General features: G+C 45.8%; 1 protein-coding gene across 1 annotated transcript in view; it reads right to left on the minus strand.

Annotated features, from left to right (window-relative positions):
* PTK7 (protein tyrosine kinase 7 (inactive)) overlaps positions 1-17536 on the minus strand; it is an 88134-nt gene that overhangs the window by 43592 nt on the left and 27006 nt on the right. The window contains exon 2 of the mRNA XM_027838439.1: positions 34-327. Within this exon, the coding sequence (XP_027694240.1) occupies positions 34-327 (294 nt within the window). The remainder of the gene's footprint in view (positions 1-33; positions 328-17536) is intronic.

Consider the following 17536-nt stretch of genomic DNA (forward strand, 5'->3'; position numbering starts at 1 on the left):
GTAGCCTTGCCCAGCACTCACTCACTCACTCACATTTGATGTTGAAGGAGGCACTGGCGCTGTGGGCCTCTTCACCCGTGACATTATTCCGAGCCACACACTGAAAGGCGCCCGCATCCTGCAGTCGGTCCACAGCCGCAAAGCTCAGGTTGTTCCCCTTGGTAAAGCGTCGTTCTGAGTCTTGGATGGGGACCCCATTGAGCAGCCAGTGAATGTGCACATGGCCCGGGGACTCCACCTCACAACGCAGTAGTGCCCGGCGCCCCTGCAGTGCATCCTGGGAGGAAGGCTCCTTGGTAAAGATGATGGTGGCTCTTGTACCTGTAGCTGGGGGTGAAAATGGAAGGAGAAGGAAAGAGAAGGTGTCATTGGAGGATCACTACCCCTCCAGCCAACACATGAATCCTTTCCTTATCCTCACACATGATGCTGGAGGGCAGAGATGTAGAGACCTAAGCATATTGCAGGCCTTAAATTAATGTTTGAGGGTGATACAAAAATTACCTACTAAGGGCCAAGCATGAAACCAGCCCCCTGAAAGGGACTGATAGAGTTCTTGCCCTCAAGAAATTTACAGTGTTGGTCTGGCAAACCCTACTTGTATACACACATAAAATAGTGAAGTAATAACAAAAGGCAGGCTATGATAGTTGCCAGATGAGTGGTGTAGACAAGGCTGTCAGGAGGCCAGAATTAGGAAAGATCACAAGATCACAGATTTAAAGGTAGAAGGAAGATCTCAATAGCTAGGATGGTCAGGGAAGATATGTGATCTGAGTTTAGCCTTTAATGATGAATCAGACGTTGATAAGCAGGAGTATCATTAGGAGGGAGAAAACATGAGGTATTGTCTAAAAAGTATAAGGCTTGAGAATATAAGGCTTGTTTGAGGGGCAGATAGCTCAGTCTGGCTGGAGTAGAACTGTGGCTGGAAATCGAGACTGTGGAGGGGCTTAAAAATAATCCATAGAGTATAGCCTTTATTCTCTAAGCAGTAAGGATCTAAGGAAGGTTACAAAGCATCAACATGATCAGAATGATATTTACGGGAGATCAATCAAGCACAAACACAATATACGACACAGCATAATGGAGTATTATGGACAATTAAAATAAATGCATGTGGTGGGGAAGGAGTTGATCAGACACTTCTGACCCAGGCCAGTGGATGTAATCATAAAAGATAAGAGGGAGGTAACAGAAACAATAAGGTATTAAGATTTCAAATGCACTGCAAAAAAAAAAAAAAGTTTATCTTCACCCCTCAGGAGGAGTGAAGGTCTTCAGAGACAACTTGATGGAATTAAGATGCAGCTTGGGGACAGATAGGTGGTGCAGTGGATAGAGTACTGGCCCTGAAGTCAGGAGGACCTGAGTTCAAATCCGGTCTCAGACCAAACACTTGACACTTACTTGCTGTGTGACCTTGGGCAAGTCACTTAACCCCAACTGCCTTTAAAAAAAAAAAAAGAGGCACCTTGCCTTTGATTGGCCTAAGACTGGTCATTTCCCTGGTAGCCTTTAAGAAACAAATCTTATAGCTGTGGAAATAGTTGAAATAGTCAAGACTCTAAGGAGTTTGGGGCTCCTAGAAGCAGAGAAAAGAGCCAGCTATGGAAGAACTTCTCTCTTTGTGGGGGGTGTGGTGGGGAGGGAATGGGGGAAGGCTGGGCCAAGGGATTTCTTTCTTGTCCTCTCCACAGTGGCATGGCAACTTGCAGCAGAGCCACTTAATAATGTGAAGACACTGTACCCTTAAAAGAGAATTGAGGGGAAAGATAGCGTAAATAAGTATGATCCTTGGCAACAGAAGAGAACTAGCTATGGATTCAAGAATTATCCCTGACGGGGGGGGGCAGCTAGGTGGCTCAGTGGACAGAACACTGGCCTTGGAGTCAGGAAGACCTGAGTTCAAATGTGGCCTCAGACACATAACACTTACTAGCTGTGTGATCGTGAGCAAGTCACTTAACCCCCATTGCCTAGCCAAAAAAAAAAAAAAAAAAATTATCCCTGACAGTCTAGATCTGAGTTGTAAAGAAATAGGTCTAGGGAGCCCAGCTGAGCAACCTGTTCAATCTAAGCCCTTGGGTGGAGCTGCATGAGGACACCACAAGAAGAGAGAGGGCCACTGGAGTCCTTTGGTGCCAGAGGTGTGAGATGCCTTGGTCACATGTATTCCCTACATGTGTTCCTCTTTATCTGTATCTCTATCTCCATGGGCACATCCAATGTTCCCACTGACACTCTAAGTATTTATGGGAGAGGATGCCCCCTGTTTTGTAGCTACTCTTCTTACTTCCTTGTTTTGAGCCAACAATAACTACTGGCTGACTCTGAAAGGGAAATATACTGATGGAGGGAGGCTTGTGCCTATAGTTTCAGAGAGTACAGACCCACAGAGTTACTTTGAAATCATGGTAGTAGTCACTTCCTGGGGTCCCAACCTGCAAGTGCCAATTTGGGAGGGGAGGTAACCCCTGAAGGGGTGCTACAGGAGGAAGAAAAAGAGACATAAAAAGGTTTAAATGAAGTGATGTAAAGCAGGAAAAGCAAAATTGGAAAAAAACATATGCCCTTTTTACTTTCCAGGTGTCCAGTGAGGAAGGCAAACTGCTATGGGCCTCTGAGCAGGGGATGGAGGAGTGGAAGATCTCAGGTCCTTTCTCATCCAGAGTTTGTATGAAGTCAAGACTGTACAAGGTCTGGGTCAACATGGAGCCAGCCACTAGCCCATGGCCCTGATGTTGTTTCTGTTTCTATTTGTGTCTATCCTTTTCTACCTAAAATGAAGGCATACTAGACCTTGTGAACTGAGCGTTCAGGAGAGCCACCAAAGATGTAGAAGGTGGAGTCAACCCACGGCTTGCGGTCATCCAAGGCCAGTCCACCAGCACAGCCCTGAGAAGCAAGTGACACCCCGCCCAGAAGTCAACTAACCAGCAGTAAGCAGGGGATCTACTCTTTCAACTGGCTACGCTACATTCACAAGTGAACTCGATGAGGCAAATGCTTTGTAGCAAATTGCTTTAAGTTTGAACTCAATCTCCACAAAGACTAAGGTAGTTTCGGGGAGAGTGTGCCCCTGGTTTGTGGGCATGTTTTGTATTTCCATGTTTGTTGTATCTTTTTAATGAACATCCTCTTGTAAAAGCTAAAGCAACAACCAAAAACCCATGTATCTAGATGACTTTTTTTTCATTGCTTTCTTAAAAAGCATCAGCAAAACTTCTGAGTATGAGGGAGAGAGGGAAGGAGGGAAGAAAAGGAAGAAAGGAGGAAGGGAGGAGGAGAGGAAGGAAGGAAGGAAGGAAGGGAGGAAGGGAGGGAGGGAGGGAGAGAGGGAGGAAGGGAGGAAGAAAGGGAGGAAGGGAGGGAGGAAGGAAGGAAGGAAGGAGGGAAGGGAGAAGGAAGGGAGGAAGGAAGGAAGGAGGGAAGGGAGAAGGAAGGGAGGAAGGAAGGATTTATTTAGTGTCTACTAGGTGCCAGGCACTGTGCTAAGTACTTTACAAATTATCTCATTTGATCCTCACAACCCTGGGAAGTAGGTGCTATGATAACCTCCATTTTACAGCAAAGGAAACTAAAACAGACCAAGATTAAATGGCTTTCCCAAGGTCTAAAGGGAATAAAACAAGTTGATGCTGCTACTGTCTTGTTAATATGTACATAAATAAGAGTTTTTAATACAAATATTCTGATTACATGATTTTAAGATTGCAGGCCTTATTTTATGTATCTGCTGACTTTATAAATTATTTTCTTCAAGGGCTCATGATTTTATCAGCACGGGTTCTTTTTTCCATGGATTCTGACAGATTACAAACTTTTCTTACCTTAGTAGACAGTGTGTGTGGTACCATGGCGCTATAAATTCATCAGCTAGTGACCGACCCTTTGAATTTTGAGGGGGTGTCCTTTTAATCTATCATTGACTTGCACTGGAAACTGTACTTTCCAACTTGGCAAGACCTAATACATTGGCACAGTCTTTGGGAACCCTAAGCCATCCTCACACAACCCTGAGGCATGAGGACTTAGGCAGAGAGGGGAAAAAAATCAGACCTCCATATAAGAGAGGGAGACAGCAGGAAAGGAAACCCCAATATCAGTCAGCTCTCAAGAGACCCCACCCTGACACTGGGGCAGAATAGCCAAGGTTATCTGGGGCCCTTGCTGCTGGTAAAGGCATGCCAGGACTGCCTCCCACCCACTGTACCAAGGAAACCTTCTGTTTGCTGCCAAGGTTGACTTCTTAATGGAAAGGTAAAGAAGGAAGGGCCAAGAATGCCCATGTTTCTACCTGGGGCCTCCCCTCATCTCCAACTCCCAACTTCAATGCTACCACTCAACTCTGGCCCAGGTCCAGGATGCCACCCTGAAGAAGAGGCCCCCAGCAGGAAAGGGCCAAGTCCTGTGTTCCCCATGACAGTTTGAACAAAGGAAAAGAGAGGAGAGTACGCCGAACGGCAACTCCAGCAGGGAGGTGGAGGGCAGGGCAGGGCAGGTGGCATGGTTACGGAAGCAGGAGTAACACATGGGCCTTTGTTCCCGGGGCCCATGTGGGTGCACCATAGACGGAGAGTCACTAGGGCCTGAGACTGTGTTAATGAGCAGCCTTCCACACCTGGGGGTGCCGACAATGGGTGCTGGGCAGTAGGACACAGGCTTCACCCTTATTAAGCTCAGACCTCCAACTTAGCCAAGTCTGGGAAGAGACCCAAACAAGTTTTGCCCAACCTCTCCCCAGAGGGCAGTTCTAGCTTAGTTTAACCTCTTGGGAGAGAGAGCGAGACAGAGAGAGACAGAGAGACAGAGAGAGACAGACAATACAATACAACGTAGGGGTTTAAATCCTGCCTGGGTACTTCCCAGTTGTGTGGATCCTGGCCAAGCCATTTAATCTTTTTGCACCTCAGTTTCCTTATCTATAAGACAAGAAGTTGGACTTGATGACCCAATGATTCCTCCAAATCTCTTTCACACCCAGGTTCCTCAGAAACTACAGTACAGAATTCACCAGAAAGTTAGCCCCCATACAAGCTGAGTCCTGGGTTTTCCCTAGACCTGTGCATCCGATTTGAAAGTCTGAATCATGTGAACTGATGGGGTGGAATAGTATAAAGCACATGGGATTTGAGAAGTCAGAAGACCTAGGTTTGAATCTCAGCCCTGCTACTTACTGTGTGACCTCAGGCAGTCAATTTCCCTCTCTGGGTCTCCCAGTTTCTACATTCAAGAAATGAAGTAGACTAGACTAAATGATTTCTAAGGTGTCTTCCAGCTCTAAACCTTGTGATCCCTGAGAAAAAGCACTGGTAAAGTTTCCCATCCATCTGGCTGATTTTCCATTATTCGGGGCTTTCTAGCTGCATCCCTCTCAGAATACGACCCAGTTCCTCCCCTTCCCCGTTTAGAGAACATCAGGGTTGGAAGGGTCCCATGGTACAACCGAGAGAATTCTAAAGGAAGAATCCCATGTTATAACAGAAAGAAGACATGAGTTCTAATTCCAGTTCTGTCACTAGAAGTAGAGTCTGAGGGAAAATTATTTTTTCTCCCTGAGACTCAGTACCATAAAATGAAGGGATTAGACTAAATTATCTATTAATGTCCTGCTTCTCTCAAACATTCTACAACTAATCCAAAGCTCTCATTTTAGAGACGAGGAAACTATGAGGCCCAGAGAAGGAAGTCAACTTACCCAAGGTCACACGGCCAATTAATAGCAGGGCAATTACCAGAAGTCAGGATTCTTGACTCTTAATCCAGAGCCCTGTCACCTCATGCTGCCTCTTAAAAAATAATATCAAATTTGGGGCTGTAACAAACACCCTTAAAGGATTTTGAGTTCTACCTATCAACTGAGCTAGCTGCTTTGATAGAGCTTATGGACTGCCACAGTGCTAATACCTGAATGACAAATACTGACAGCACTGAAATGAACTCAATCAACACAATAACAAGGAACACACAAGGGAAAAAGAATTAAGGACAGATGAAGCTTGCACACTGGGTAAAATCCAGAGGCCTTTCAAGATGGCCTTGAGGAAAATATGGGCGCCATTTTACAAATGAGAAACTGAAGCAAAGTATGATAGGAGGGTGATAATGTCTCAACTTCAAAGATGAGTTTAAATCTTGAGAACTGAATAAAGAGCGTCCCAGTTCCAGGTGCATTGTGCTTCATCAAACCAACAATTGGTTTAAAACAGAAGTATACACCAGCCCAAAGAGATTACCTGCAACGAAGCTGAGGGACCGTCCCTAACATGGATACTCAGACAGAAAGGTAAGAAGTCATTCATTCTTTATGGCAAAAGACAACTGCTTTATGAAATCCTGAAGGTCTCCTACTCTGGTAGCCTACAGAAAGACATGAGGGTATTAGCCTTGAACCTGTAAAGCCTTGGCCCTGTAGGGTTACTACAAGGTCCAAATGATTGGGAAAGAAAAGGGATTCCAGAAACAAAAAGCAGCTAAGGAAAGACCCAATCCATCTGAGTAGGGGTAAAAGTGTGTCTACCAGAAAAATAGTGAATGTTAGTTCAGAAGACCTGGGCTGGAGTTCTAGCTAGCTTGGGGCTTTGGACAAATCACTTGACCTCTCTCAGTCTCAGTTTCCTCATTTGTGAAATGGAAATACTGTTATTACCTACCTCAAATGTGGTGCTATGAGCTAAGTGCTTTAAAAACCTTTAAGAGCTATATAAATAGGAGTTCTTGCCAGGCAGCAGCAGGCCAAGAAGCTTCATGTACCCGGTTAAAGAGCTGACAGCCTAGAGGAGAAATGACCCTGAAGGATCCACCCTTGGCAGTAAGGGCTGACAGGCTGAGCTACCACCTGCCATAGTAACCTGAGCCAGGCCAAAAGCCAGGCAGCATTCCTTCAAGGGGCCGTGGTGTCCTCCTCCCTTCGGACTCAGCCTGAAGCATCCCCTCCTGCACTGCAGGAGGAGTGGGGGGCCTCAGGGATGACATGGAAAGCCAGAAAGACTTGCTAGGGTTTGAGCATTTATATTCCCAGACCGCCACACTCAGAACCCCTTCTGCTTGCACGACAGGGCCTGGGAAACATCAAAGCTAGACCCACGGGGCCTTCTGTCCTTACGTCAGCCCACAGCAGGTCCTGGTTAGCACTTGGCTGGGGCAGATTTTAGACAGTACAAAGGCAGTCAAATCTGTTGCCAAGACTTCTCCAAGCCCACAGCCCACAGCCCCCCGCTCCGATTCAGCATGACCAACCCAATCCCCGCCTCCCACCCCCCAACCACCACCACCCACAGGGCCAGATAGGCAAAGGACACATCTCAGGTCCAAGTACAAGAGGACGGGGAAGTAAATCACTAGACAGCCCTTCAGCCACCATGTGTTAAGAAGAGAGTCTATGGTATGGCCCAGTGCTCAGACCATCAGAGATGCACACCTGAGGTTATTCTGTTTGGGGGTGGAGGCAGTTGGGAGCACACCTACAGCAAGGTATTCCCCACAGATGTATCAGAACCCTGACAAACTCCTCCAAAAAGATGAACAATCCAGAGCTATTAACAGCTTTGGATCCTATCTCTAATGCAGGAGCTGCTTGATAAATGTTGGATGATGTTACACATAAATGATGAATTAGGAAGGTTTTCTGAGAACATGTCCACCCTCAAGGGAAATGGGAACCACAAGAATGAAAAAGAGAAGCCACATGGGAGGAAGATTCCCACTATTTCCTGACCTGTTCACCCCACAAAGAGTACCTATGACAAGTAAAGGCTGAGAGACACCCATAGCTTCTTCTCTCACCTCCTTACCAATGGACTTCTTAAACATGCCCCACCCCAAAGAGGACAGAGAAAGTAGCATATGTGCTGTCCAGGTGAGAAGCCAAGCTCTAGATAGATGGAAAAGCAGAGAACCCGGGGAATCCAAGAGGGAAGGCCCTGGAAGCATGGAGGAATTATTCAAAGGCAGACACGTCTCTGCCCAAAGCAGAGTCTCTGATATCCCAATAAAGATATTTTCTAAACTCTTTCACTTATTTTCCTCTCTCTAACCCCTACTCGGCAAGCACTCAATCTGATCCCCCCCAACAGACAGACACACACGCACACACACTCTCAATCTTCTCCCCATAAACTATTTAGGGGGAGAGCTGAATGGGCACACATCCCAGCATTCTCTATTCCTGGGGCTCTTATAGGGAAACAGACATCTCTGGTCTGCTGCCCAATTTCTCTGTTATTCTCCAGGCTCTTTGCCTAAAAGATCCCTGTGTATACATGTGTGTGTGTGAAGAGGAGGGGGTGGGCGGTGGGAGGACTTTTCACTACTCCCTGGCCAGTGAGCTCAGTTAACCAAGATTCTTCCCTTTCTTATTCCTCAGATTATCCCTCTGCCCTAAACCCCTTAGTGCTTATCAACTACTGATCCAATAGGAATAGGTACCTAGTGTAGAGAGACAGTCCCCTGGGCTTGGAGGGAACAGGCCAGACCCATTATCACTGGTCAGACTGCAGAAAAACTCTTAACAGCTTCCTACAGTTAAGCAAATATATATGACTGAAACCCTTAGTCAGGCGAGCAAATCACTTTCCTTTGAAATCTGAATTCCTAAGAACTAGGAGGAAAGAAATGTCTTTCTCATGAGAGGAACCATGGAAATCCCTCCAAAAGGGATAGTCAAGAGAAGTATGAGGACTGCACAGGATGAATGCATCACACCCATAAGATTTGCAAGGGTCAACACAGAGCCAGGGTCAATTCTGACACCCTTCATTGAAGGGAAAATCAGTGTACCCATACAACAAAACTGAGGATGTCTCCTAGAAACTGAGCTCTGGAGCTCCAAGGTGGGCACCTTCCAAGAAGTCAAACCTCTTCACACTTGGGGCACACAGAGGTGGTAGGGTTGAAGAGAAAGCTCCTAAGTCATTGAGATGGCAGCAGAGGACCCAGACTGAGAGGTAGTATGAAGCCCTATTTTTATATATATGGAAGGGACCCCCCCCCAAGTGCCTAATCATTGCTTTTTCATTTATTTATTCAGTAAGCCTAGAAAGCCAGGCTAGAGCCAGATGGGGAAGGCCTTTAAATGCCAAGCTATGGAGTCTGTACTTCATCCCACAGTCAGTAGCGAGTAACCAAAGGTTCTTTAAAAAGGAGTGACTCATTCTCTAGAAGGATTACTCTGGCAGCTGTGTGGAGGATGGATTGGAAAGAGGAGAACTTGGAAGAAAGGATATCAACTAGAAAGCAAACGGTAGCCTAGATAAAAGGCAACGAGGGCCTAAACTAGGGTGGCAATGATGTGAGGTTAGAAAAGCATGGATGCAAGAGATGTGGTGGTAGAATCATGGTAAGGGAAAGCGAAATCAAGTATTAACAGACTCTGAAGTTAGGATACTAGATGACTAGAAGAACATGTAGCTCTCAAGAGAAACAGGAAAGTTAGGAAGAGGGCAAGGTTTGGGACAGTGCAAGACAATGAGTTATTTTGAATAGTTTGAATTTAAGATACCTTTGGAACCTCCTGGTGGAAACACCCAACAGGCAGTTGGTAGGGTAGCCAGGTGGCGCAGGGCCTGAAGTCAGGAGGACCTGAGTTCAAATTTGGCCTCAAACGCTTCCTAGCTGGGTGACTCGGGGCAAGTCACTTAACATTGTTTGCCTCAGTTTCCTATCTCTAAAATGAGCTGGAGAAGGAAACAGCAAACCAATTCAGTATCTCTGCCAAGAAAATCTCAAATGGGGTGATAAAAAGTCAGACTCGACTGAAATGACTCAACAACAAAAATGCACGACTAGCTCAGGAAAGAGACAAGACGTGTGTGTGTGTGTGTGTGCGTGTGTGTAGATTTGGGAGTCTCCTTTGAGGAGGTAGCACAGATAGGATAGCCACACCAGGAAACACTCCCAACACTCCTATGCTAGTGCCCCACTCTCTATTCTAGGTATGTGTTCCAGCATTGGCCATGAGCACACAACAGGAAGCAATCCCACGCAGTGAAAAGAGCGCCAGACTGAGAATGAAGAAGCCTGAGCTCTAGTTTTGGTGTCTGTGTGATATCAAGCATGTCACTCTCCCTTCTCTGGGCTTAAGTCAGTCTTCTTTTCTGTGATAGGGTTGAACTAGATGAGCTTCAAGATCAATCAATCAACAAGAATCTTATTAAGCATCAGATGCTGTGTTAGAAGCTGAGGATAAAAAGTTTAAGCAGCCCCTACCCTTGAGGAGTTTACCTTCTATCAAGGGAACAGTATGCATAAGTAAGAACACACAAAATAAACACAGGATATGGGGGATGAGGGAGGAGCTGGAAAAATCAGCTAAGGCTTCATGAAGAATGTGGTACCAGAGCTAAGCCTTGAAGGATATCGGGGATTTTAAGACAGAGATTAAGAATGGGGTGCACTCTAGGCATAGGGTCAACCTGTGTGAAGAAAAATATGCAGATGGGAGATGGCGTATCACGTGTAAAGATTAGTAATGAGGCCACTTTGGCTGGACTAGGGAGTGCATGAAGGGGGAGTATTAGACAATAAGGCTGGAAAGATCCATTGGAGTCAGCCTCAAAATGCCAAACAGAGAAGGCAAGAAAGGTTGCCTTTTTTCCCTTAAGTCTAAAATTCTATGACCTCTATCTATTATAGGGTTTGGAGGGGCAGGTCTAAATCAACCTTAGCAGACACTAAGATGCTTTTTCCAAAGGCAGACACTGTGCCTCCTCCCCTCCTCTGACTATACCATGATGCTTGGCTGATGGTTTTCCTGAGTTTCTCAATATCAGCAAAACCTAAGCCAGAGGAAATGTCCCCATGTCAAGCAGAGAAGATGGAGGAAAAGATCACAATGGGAAAAAAAATCACAATTCAGGAATAGCAGGACACTAACAGACTCCTCTTCCCAAGTCTCACACCCCTACAACCTAAGATACAACATCCTTCAGTATGTTCAAATACCAATTCCCAGGTTCAAATCCTGTAGGGAAAAAGGTAGTCTCTGCAAATAGTCCTGTAGGGTCAGGGGAAGATCTATGACAATGCCCTTAAACAATTAAGGAGGATGTGCGAAACAAGGATGTCCATTATCACCACCATTGTTCAATATCGTACTGGAAACAGTTTCAGCAATAAGAGAAGAAAAAGAAATTGAAGGTATTAAAATAGGCAAAGAAGAAACAAAGCTATCACTCGTTACAGAGGATATGATGATATACTTAGAGAATCCTAGAGAATCAAGTAAAAAACTACTTGAAATAATAAACAACTTTAGCAAAGTTGCAGGCTATAAAATAAACCCACATAAATCATCAGCATTTCTATATATTACCAACAAACAAGGATTTGTGAAGAGGTTAAAGTGTTAGGATAGGATTAAGAGCACTGGATTAGGAATCAAAAACCTGGGTTCCAATCCTAGCTCTGCTACTTACATAATCTGTGTGACCGTGGACAAGTCACTCACTCCCTCTCTGTGATCATTTTTGTTTCATTTGTGAAATGAGGGAGTTCCAGCTTTAAACTCAGTCTCCTCCTATGCTCCCTACTCCTCTCACCCAAGTTAAGGTCTATCTCTTCCCTGAAGCCTACCCTGACCACAGGCATCTCTCCTTCCTCCGAATTCCTTCAGCATTTACTCATACACAGTCTTGTGACATCTCTTGTATTACTTAAGTCATTATCATTGTTTAACTTTTCCTTTGTGTTGGTCTACTGGATCTTAAGGTCCAGGAGGGTGGGGACTCATGAACTGGAGAATTCTTCATTATAAAGCTCCCACAGAGCATAGACTAGGATTGATCACACAATGGGAGCTCAATAAATACTTGCTGGATGAATCCATCTAAGGTTGCTCAAATGCCACTGGCTCCAGAGTCAGGACACCTGGGTTCTGTCTAGTCTGGTCTTAGGATTTTAGAAATGGGAAGGGCCCTTAGAGAACATCTAGTTCAAATCCTTCGTTTTACTGATGAGGAAATTCAACACTGGGCCTAGAAGACAGTATGTGGATGGACCCTCCCCACCCCCCACTGCACCATCAAGTCCTAAACACAGCCCATTTCAAGGAGTGGAGACCTCCCTGTCTATGAGTTGCTTGATGTCTTCCCAAGGGAAAAGAGAGACAGCAACCAGCTGTCTTGCAGATATGATCTGCTAAAGACACAATGACAGAGGAAAGCCGTATGTCATTACAGAGGAGACTATAAGGCTTATGGACCATGAGGATTGGGAACCGAGCCAAGATATCTCCCTTGTAACCAATACTCCTATTGGGATACTGGATGGGAGTTCTGAAATATTCGAGCTAAAGAGAGACCCTTCAAAGTCTTCTCACTTTGTAGAAGACTTTAAACAAGGTCCAAAGCAATGAAGGGAACTTGCCCAAGGTCCAGGCTCTTCACTGATAGAGCTGGTTCCGGAGCCCAGGTTTCCTTACTGCTGGTGCAGTCCATGCTAACCCATTGGGCTGCCTTCCAGATCCAAAGAGATCTCTTTCCTACAGTACATTCAATACAGGACAAAGCACTGGGGCCCTGGAGCAGGCCATGCTAGCACCCTGAGAGAGAACAAAGCCCTGGGGAGAATGGGAAATGACTCCCTTGAGAGCCTTCCCAGAAGGCTGCACATTAAAAACAAACAAACAACAACAAAAACAAAACAAAACACTGCTGGACAGGGACTAGTTAAACTGAACTAACGGTTACTGATTTTTAAGACAACTAAAGCTAGAAGTCCCTCTAAGACTCTTAAGAACATCTTACTAGCCCCTTTCTCACCCACCCCAAAAGACTTTGGAACTGCTATAATAACAAAGAGGAAGCAAGCCACTGACAAACCCAAGGTAGGGCCTTTGGAGCCCTCCTCCCAGAGGGTCTGCGTTCATGCATTCCAATTTCTCTTTGGTGGGAAACATTACTTCCCCCACAGACTATGCTTTTACATACACGGCAAACAATCTTATCCAGCATGCTATCTGTATCCCTCCCAATTCGTCATCAGTCCAAAAGCAAATCCTACTTGCAAGGAAAAGGCATTGATTAAGCATTAACAGTGTGCCAAGCATTATGCTGAGTGCTGGGGATACAAAGAAAAACCAGACAGTCCCTGTTCTCAACAAGTTCACATTCTAATTGGGACAGACCACATACAAGAAAACACAGCTATGGAGCACATGGTAAGGACCAGGTCTCCTTAGGGTTTAACAGGTAGTCAGATAGCAAGATCCAGAGGATCTAGAGGGCACAGGGACAGGGCACATGGTAAGACCTAATCCCCCCTCCTCTCCCATCTTACTGTCATTGGCCTCTCCCTGCTCCTCCAAGGGATCTGAGTGTCGATGAACACCTAGCAAGAGGGAAGTGGGGAGGGGGCAGAGAGGTAAGTGGAGACCGGAGGGACCTAGAGAGGAGTAGGCCAGAGGGTCAAGGGCTGTAGTGGAGTATGGACTCTGGTTTCTCTCCCTCTCCCGTGGGGAGCAGTGGGTATGTGGAGTCACTGTTTAGTCAGGAGAAGGGAAACGGAAGAAAGGGAATGAGGTATTGGCAGGAAGGTTGGGGGAAAGGGCTCCCTGTGGTACCTTCTCCACTATGTAGAATGACTTTCCCAAAGTTTAAAGGAATTAGTTAAGCCAGAAAGGAGTGTGGGGAACTCATGACTCCCATGCTTTAAAAGCTGAAAGTAAAACATGGAAGTAAAGAATTATTTCATTTTACCCAAGGTCCTTATCTTTTCCTCAAGAGGGGTGGGTAGGAGACCTACCTACCATGGAAGACACAGAGCTGTCCTACAACAGACTAAGGATGACACCTAACTTTGGGCAGTTATTAGGAGGGTAAACAAAGCATTCCCCCCCCACCCCCATACTCTCATCCACACCCAACCCCAACATAACCTCCTCTGCCTCCCCCAGGTCCAAGAAGAACTAAGGCGAAGAGAAGGAAAGACAAGGCAAGGCAAGGGGCTAGATCTTGGCTCATTCCAAAGGGATGTAAAAAATGCTGTAGGGAGGGAAAAGTACTCTGAAAACCACTTAAAAGCAGGAAGGAGGGAGAAATGTGAAGGAATCATCTGGCCTTGCCCTGGTGACTTGAAAAGCACCAGCTAACAGACATGGAGGCCATCATAGCGTGCTTCATTTGCGGCCTCATCAAAGCAACACAAACTGATTCCTAACATGCTTGGGAAAGGCTTAACATGATTCTTGGCAGCTCAGGCAGAGTCTGGACTTGAGAGCTGACTCCTAACAGATCTAGAATTCAATGCCCCACAGTGTGGGCAATGAATGATACTCACAAGGCAGAGAAGCCCCAGAAGCCAGGCTCAGTCGATTACCCCACAGAGTCCTTGGTTCCCTGGGCTCCCTCTGATCCCTGGAACAGGTTTCCACTTGCCCGAGGAACACCTGCTTTGGAACAGGAACCCTTTCCTCCAGACACTAGCCCTGGAAAGGAATGGTCTGCTCAGGACTGCAGGGCAAGCCTTCTGGATGGACCCTGACCCGATAATGCGGCTCAGAAACAGAGGAGGGGATTTGGATACTGGGAAGGAAGGAAGAGCCCCCAAGCAGAAGAACAGAGGCTCAAATGTGGAAGAGTAGAAAAAGCCCTGCCCTTGGACATGAGGACATGGGTTCTAGCTCTGCTATCTGTGGGACTCTGGGCAAATCCTCTTCTAGAAAGTGAGGGGGCTGAACTGAAAGATGTCTAAGGTCCCTCCTAGTTCTAAATCTATGATCTGGACCCCAGACATGAGCCTAGTCCTGACTTCCCAGCTGTGTGACCTGGGGAAATTACTTTATCTCTCTGAGTGTCAGACAGTATCTGAGTTCTCCTACCCTCTCCCCAACCCACTGATGACCTCTCAGGAGCCCTGTCTGAGGGTCACAGCTAACTGCACCAAACCAAATTCAAGGAAGAGAGGCGGCACGGGACGAGCCGACGTGAAAGGTCTCTTTTAGCACTAGCATTCTCTGTGATCCTGGAATCTCAGAACTGGAAGGGGTCTTAGAAGCCATCAAGCTCCCACCAATCGCTGAACAGGACTTCCTCTATAACATCCCTGACAAGGGTCATCAAGCCCTGCTGCATTCTGGTGACAACCAATTGGACCCTAAGGAACTCAGGCAATAGCCACCTACTTGGGCCCCTGATACTCACTGTTACTTTCTAAAGATTGCGCTTCCTCCTGGTCACTTGCCTCCTATCCCTTCTGGCAAGTTACCACCCTGACTGTGGCTGAAGCTCAAAACTTTAGTAAGTTGTACAGAGCTAGGGGGACAGGAGGAAGGGAGGCAAGCAGAGCTGTGTTCCCAGATCAAATAATCACTGTGCTAGAAAGGTTCTTAGAACTCATTTGCTGTAGGAATTGTTAACCTTTTTTGTCCCTACTGGCAATCTGGTGAAGCCTACAGACCCTTCTCAGAATCATGTTTTTAAATATTAAAGCACTTAGCACAGTTCCTGGCACATAACAGGCACTTAATAAATATTTATCAATAGATTAAACTGAAGGAAATGTAAAACTTCGGTTAGAGGTTTGTGAAAATAAAGATGTCATTTTTCTTCCCATCCAAGTTCACAGACCCCATACCACAGGTTAAGAACCTCTGATGTAAAAAGTATTTCTGCTCAGTTATGAGTTAGACTAGATAGTCTAAAGAGTTTTCTTCTATGATTCCATGAAATGCCCACTGAAGTAATAGCCAGTTCTGGGCTCCAACAAGGAGCTCTGGGTCCCTTATTTGACAAATAAGGAAACTAAGGTCTAAAGAAGTGAAGTGACTTACCCAAGGCCACACAGCTAGGGCCCTTTCTATAGTATCAGCTGTCTTTCTTATCTGTTATGTAGGTAAAGCGGTGAAAAAAGAGGTTCAACTAACCTCTGAGTTATAGAACTCACTTGGTTCAGCTCCCTCATTTAACAGGCACAGATTGTAGCCCAGAAAAGTTTAGTCATTTCCCAAGGTCCTGTAGGTTAGGGCACATGAAAGTTGGGATTTAAACCCATTCAATGTAAAAAAAAAAATTCTGGAACTAACTGCCCAAGTCTCCAGGGTTAACTCCTAACAAACCTGACTTCAGGAAACCAAGAACACCCATTCTGGGTCAAAGTAAGAGTACAGTAGTAACCACTCTCAGTATCAGCTGTCTCTGGCCAGGAAAAACATGCTGCCCTCTTGCCTCAGTGCCACCAGTTGTGAGGTGAGAGGCTTTCCCAACCCCTTTCAAGAAATCAGACTTAGGGGCAGCTAAGTGGCGCAGTATATAGAGCACCGACCCTGAAGTCAGGAGGACCTGAGTTCAAATCCAGCCTCAGACCAAACACTTGACACTTACTAGGTGTGTGAACCTGGGCAAGTCCCTTAACCCCAATTGCCCCCCCCCCCAAAATCACACTTAACCAGCTTTGTTGTTGTTCAGTCTTTCAGTCATGTCTGACTCTTCATGACCCCATTTGGGGTTTTCTTGGCAAAGATACTGGAGTGGTTTGCCATTTCTTTTCATTTCCTTCTTCAGCTCATTTTACAGGTTGAGGAAACTGAGGCAAATAGAGGTTAAGTGACTTGCCCAGAGTCACAAAGCTTGTAAGTATCTGAGGCCAGATTTGAATTTAGGTCTTCCTGACTCCAGACCTGGCACTCTATCCACTGTACTACCTAGTTGCCCAACTTAGCCAGCATCTAGCTCCAAGTTTTGTTGTCCATTGGAGCAATGGAAAGAACACCACATTTGAGAGTCAAAAGACACAAGTCCTATTCCTAGCTCCAACATTTACTGCAGGGACAGGTGACCATGGATAGGTAACTCCACTTTCCTAAGCCTCGGTTTCCTTATCTTAAAAATGGAGACAATGTTTGGCACTACTCACCTCATAGGGTCCTGTGAACTATAAAATGCTATGGAATTGGGAGCTAATAGAAATCGAAAAAATCATAGAGAGGCTCTGGGTTGTGATGGGAAAGAGTTGGGGGTGGGGAAAGCTATATATACACACATCAGGCTCAAGCTGTTCATACTGGAAAGGCCCAAAATTAGAGGCATGTGGTAAATAATCACCAGAATAAGAGCAATATCTTCTCTGGGCTCATCCATTATTCACCAAGATAATTGCACCATTATTGTCAGACTTCCTGACATCTAAAAACAGATCGAGCCATTGGGACAGGAATAAGATAACAAGACATTTCTCCACCAAACTTTTCTAGCTCTGGGCCAGAGCACATTCCTGAGCCAGCAGTTCCAACACTAATAGCTACTCCCAGCAGTCAAAGCAAAAGCCAAAGAAAGACGGGCACCTTTAGCCCCTTTCCTAGGTAATCTTGGGAACTAAAAGCTCCCTGAGGCCAGAGGCCATCATTTTATTTCATACTCTTCAAAAAAAAAAAAAAAACCAGTAGTCGGCTACCTAAGAATCTCTGAGATAAGACAGAAGCCTTAAAGTGATGAGAAAGGCTCAAGAGCCCAGGCCTCCATTTTAGACACATACCACCCCCTTCCCCGATCCTCCCATCCCCTGCAGAAAGCATCCCTGGTTATTTTATATTTGCCCT

The sequence above is a fragment of the Vombatus ursinus genome, unplaced genomic scaffold, assembly GCF_900497805.2.
Source record: "Vombatus ursinus unplaced genomic scaffold, bare-nosed wombat genome assembly UNPS02014826.1, whole genome shotgun sequence".
Taxonomy (NCBI): domain Eukaryota; kingdom Metazoa; phylum Chordata; class Mammalia; order Diprotodontia; family Vombatidae; genus Vombatus; species Vombatus ursinus.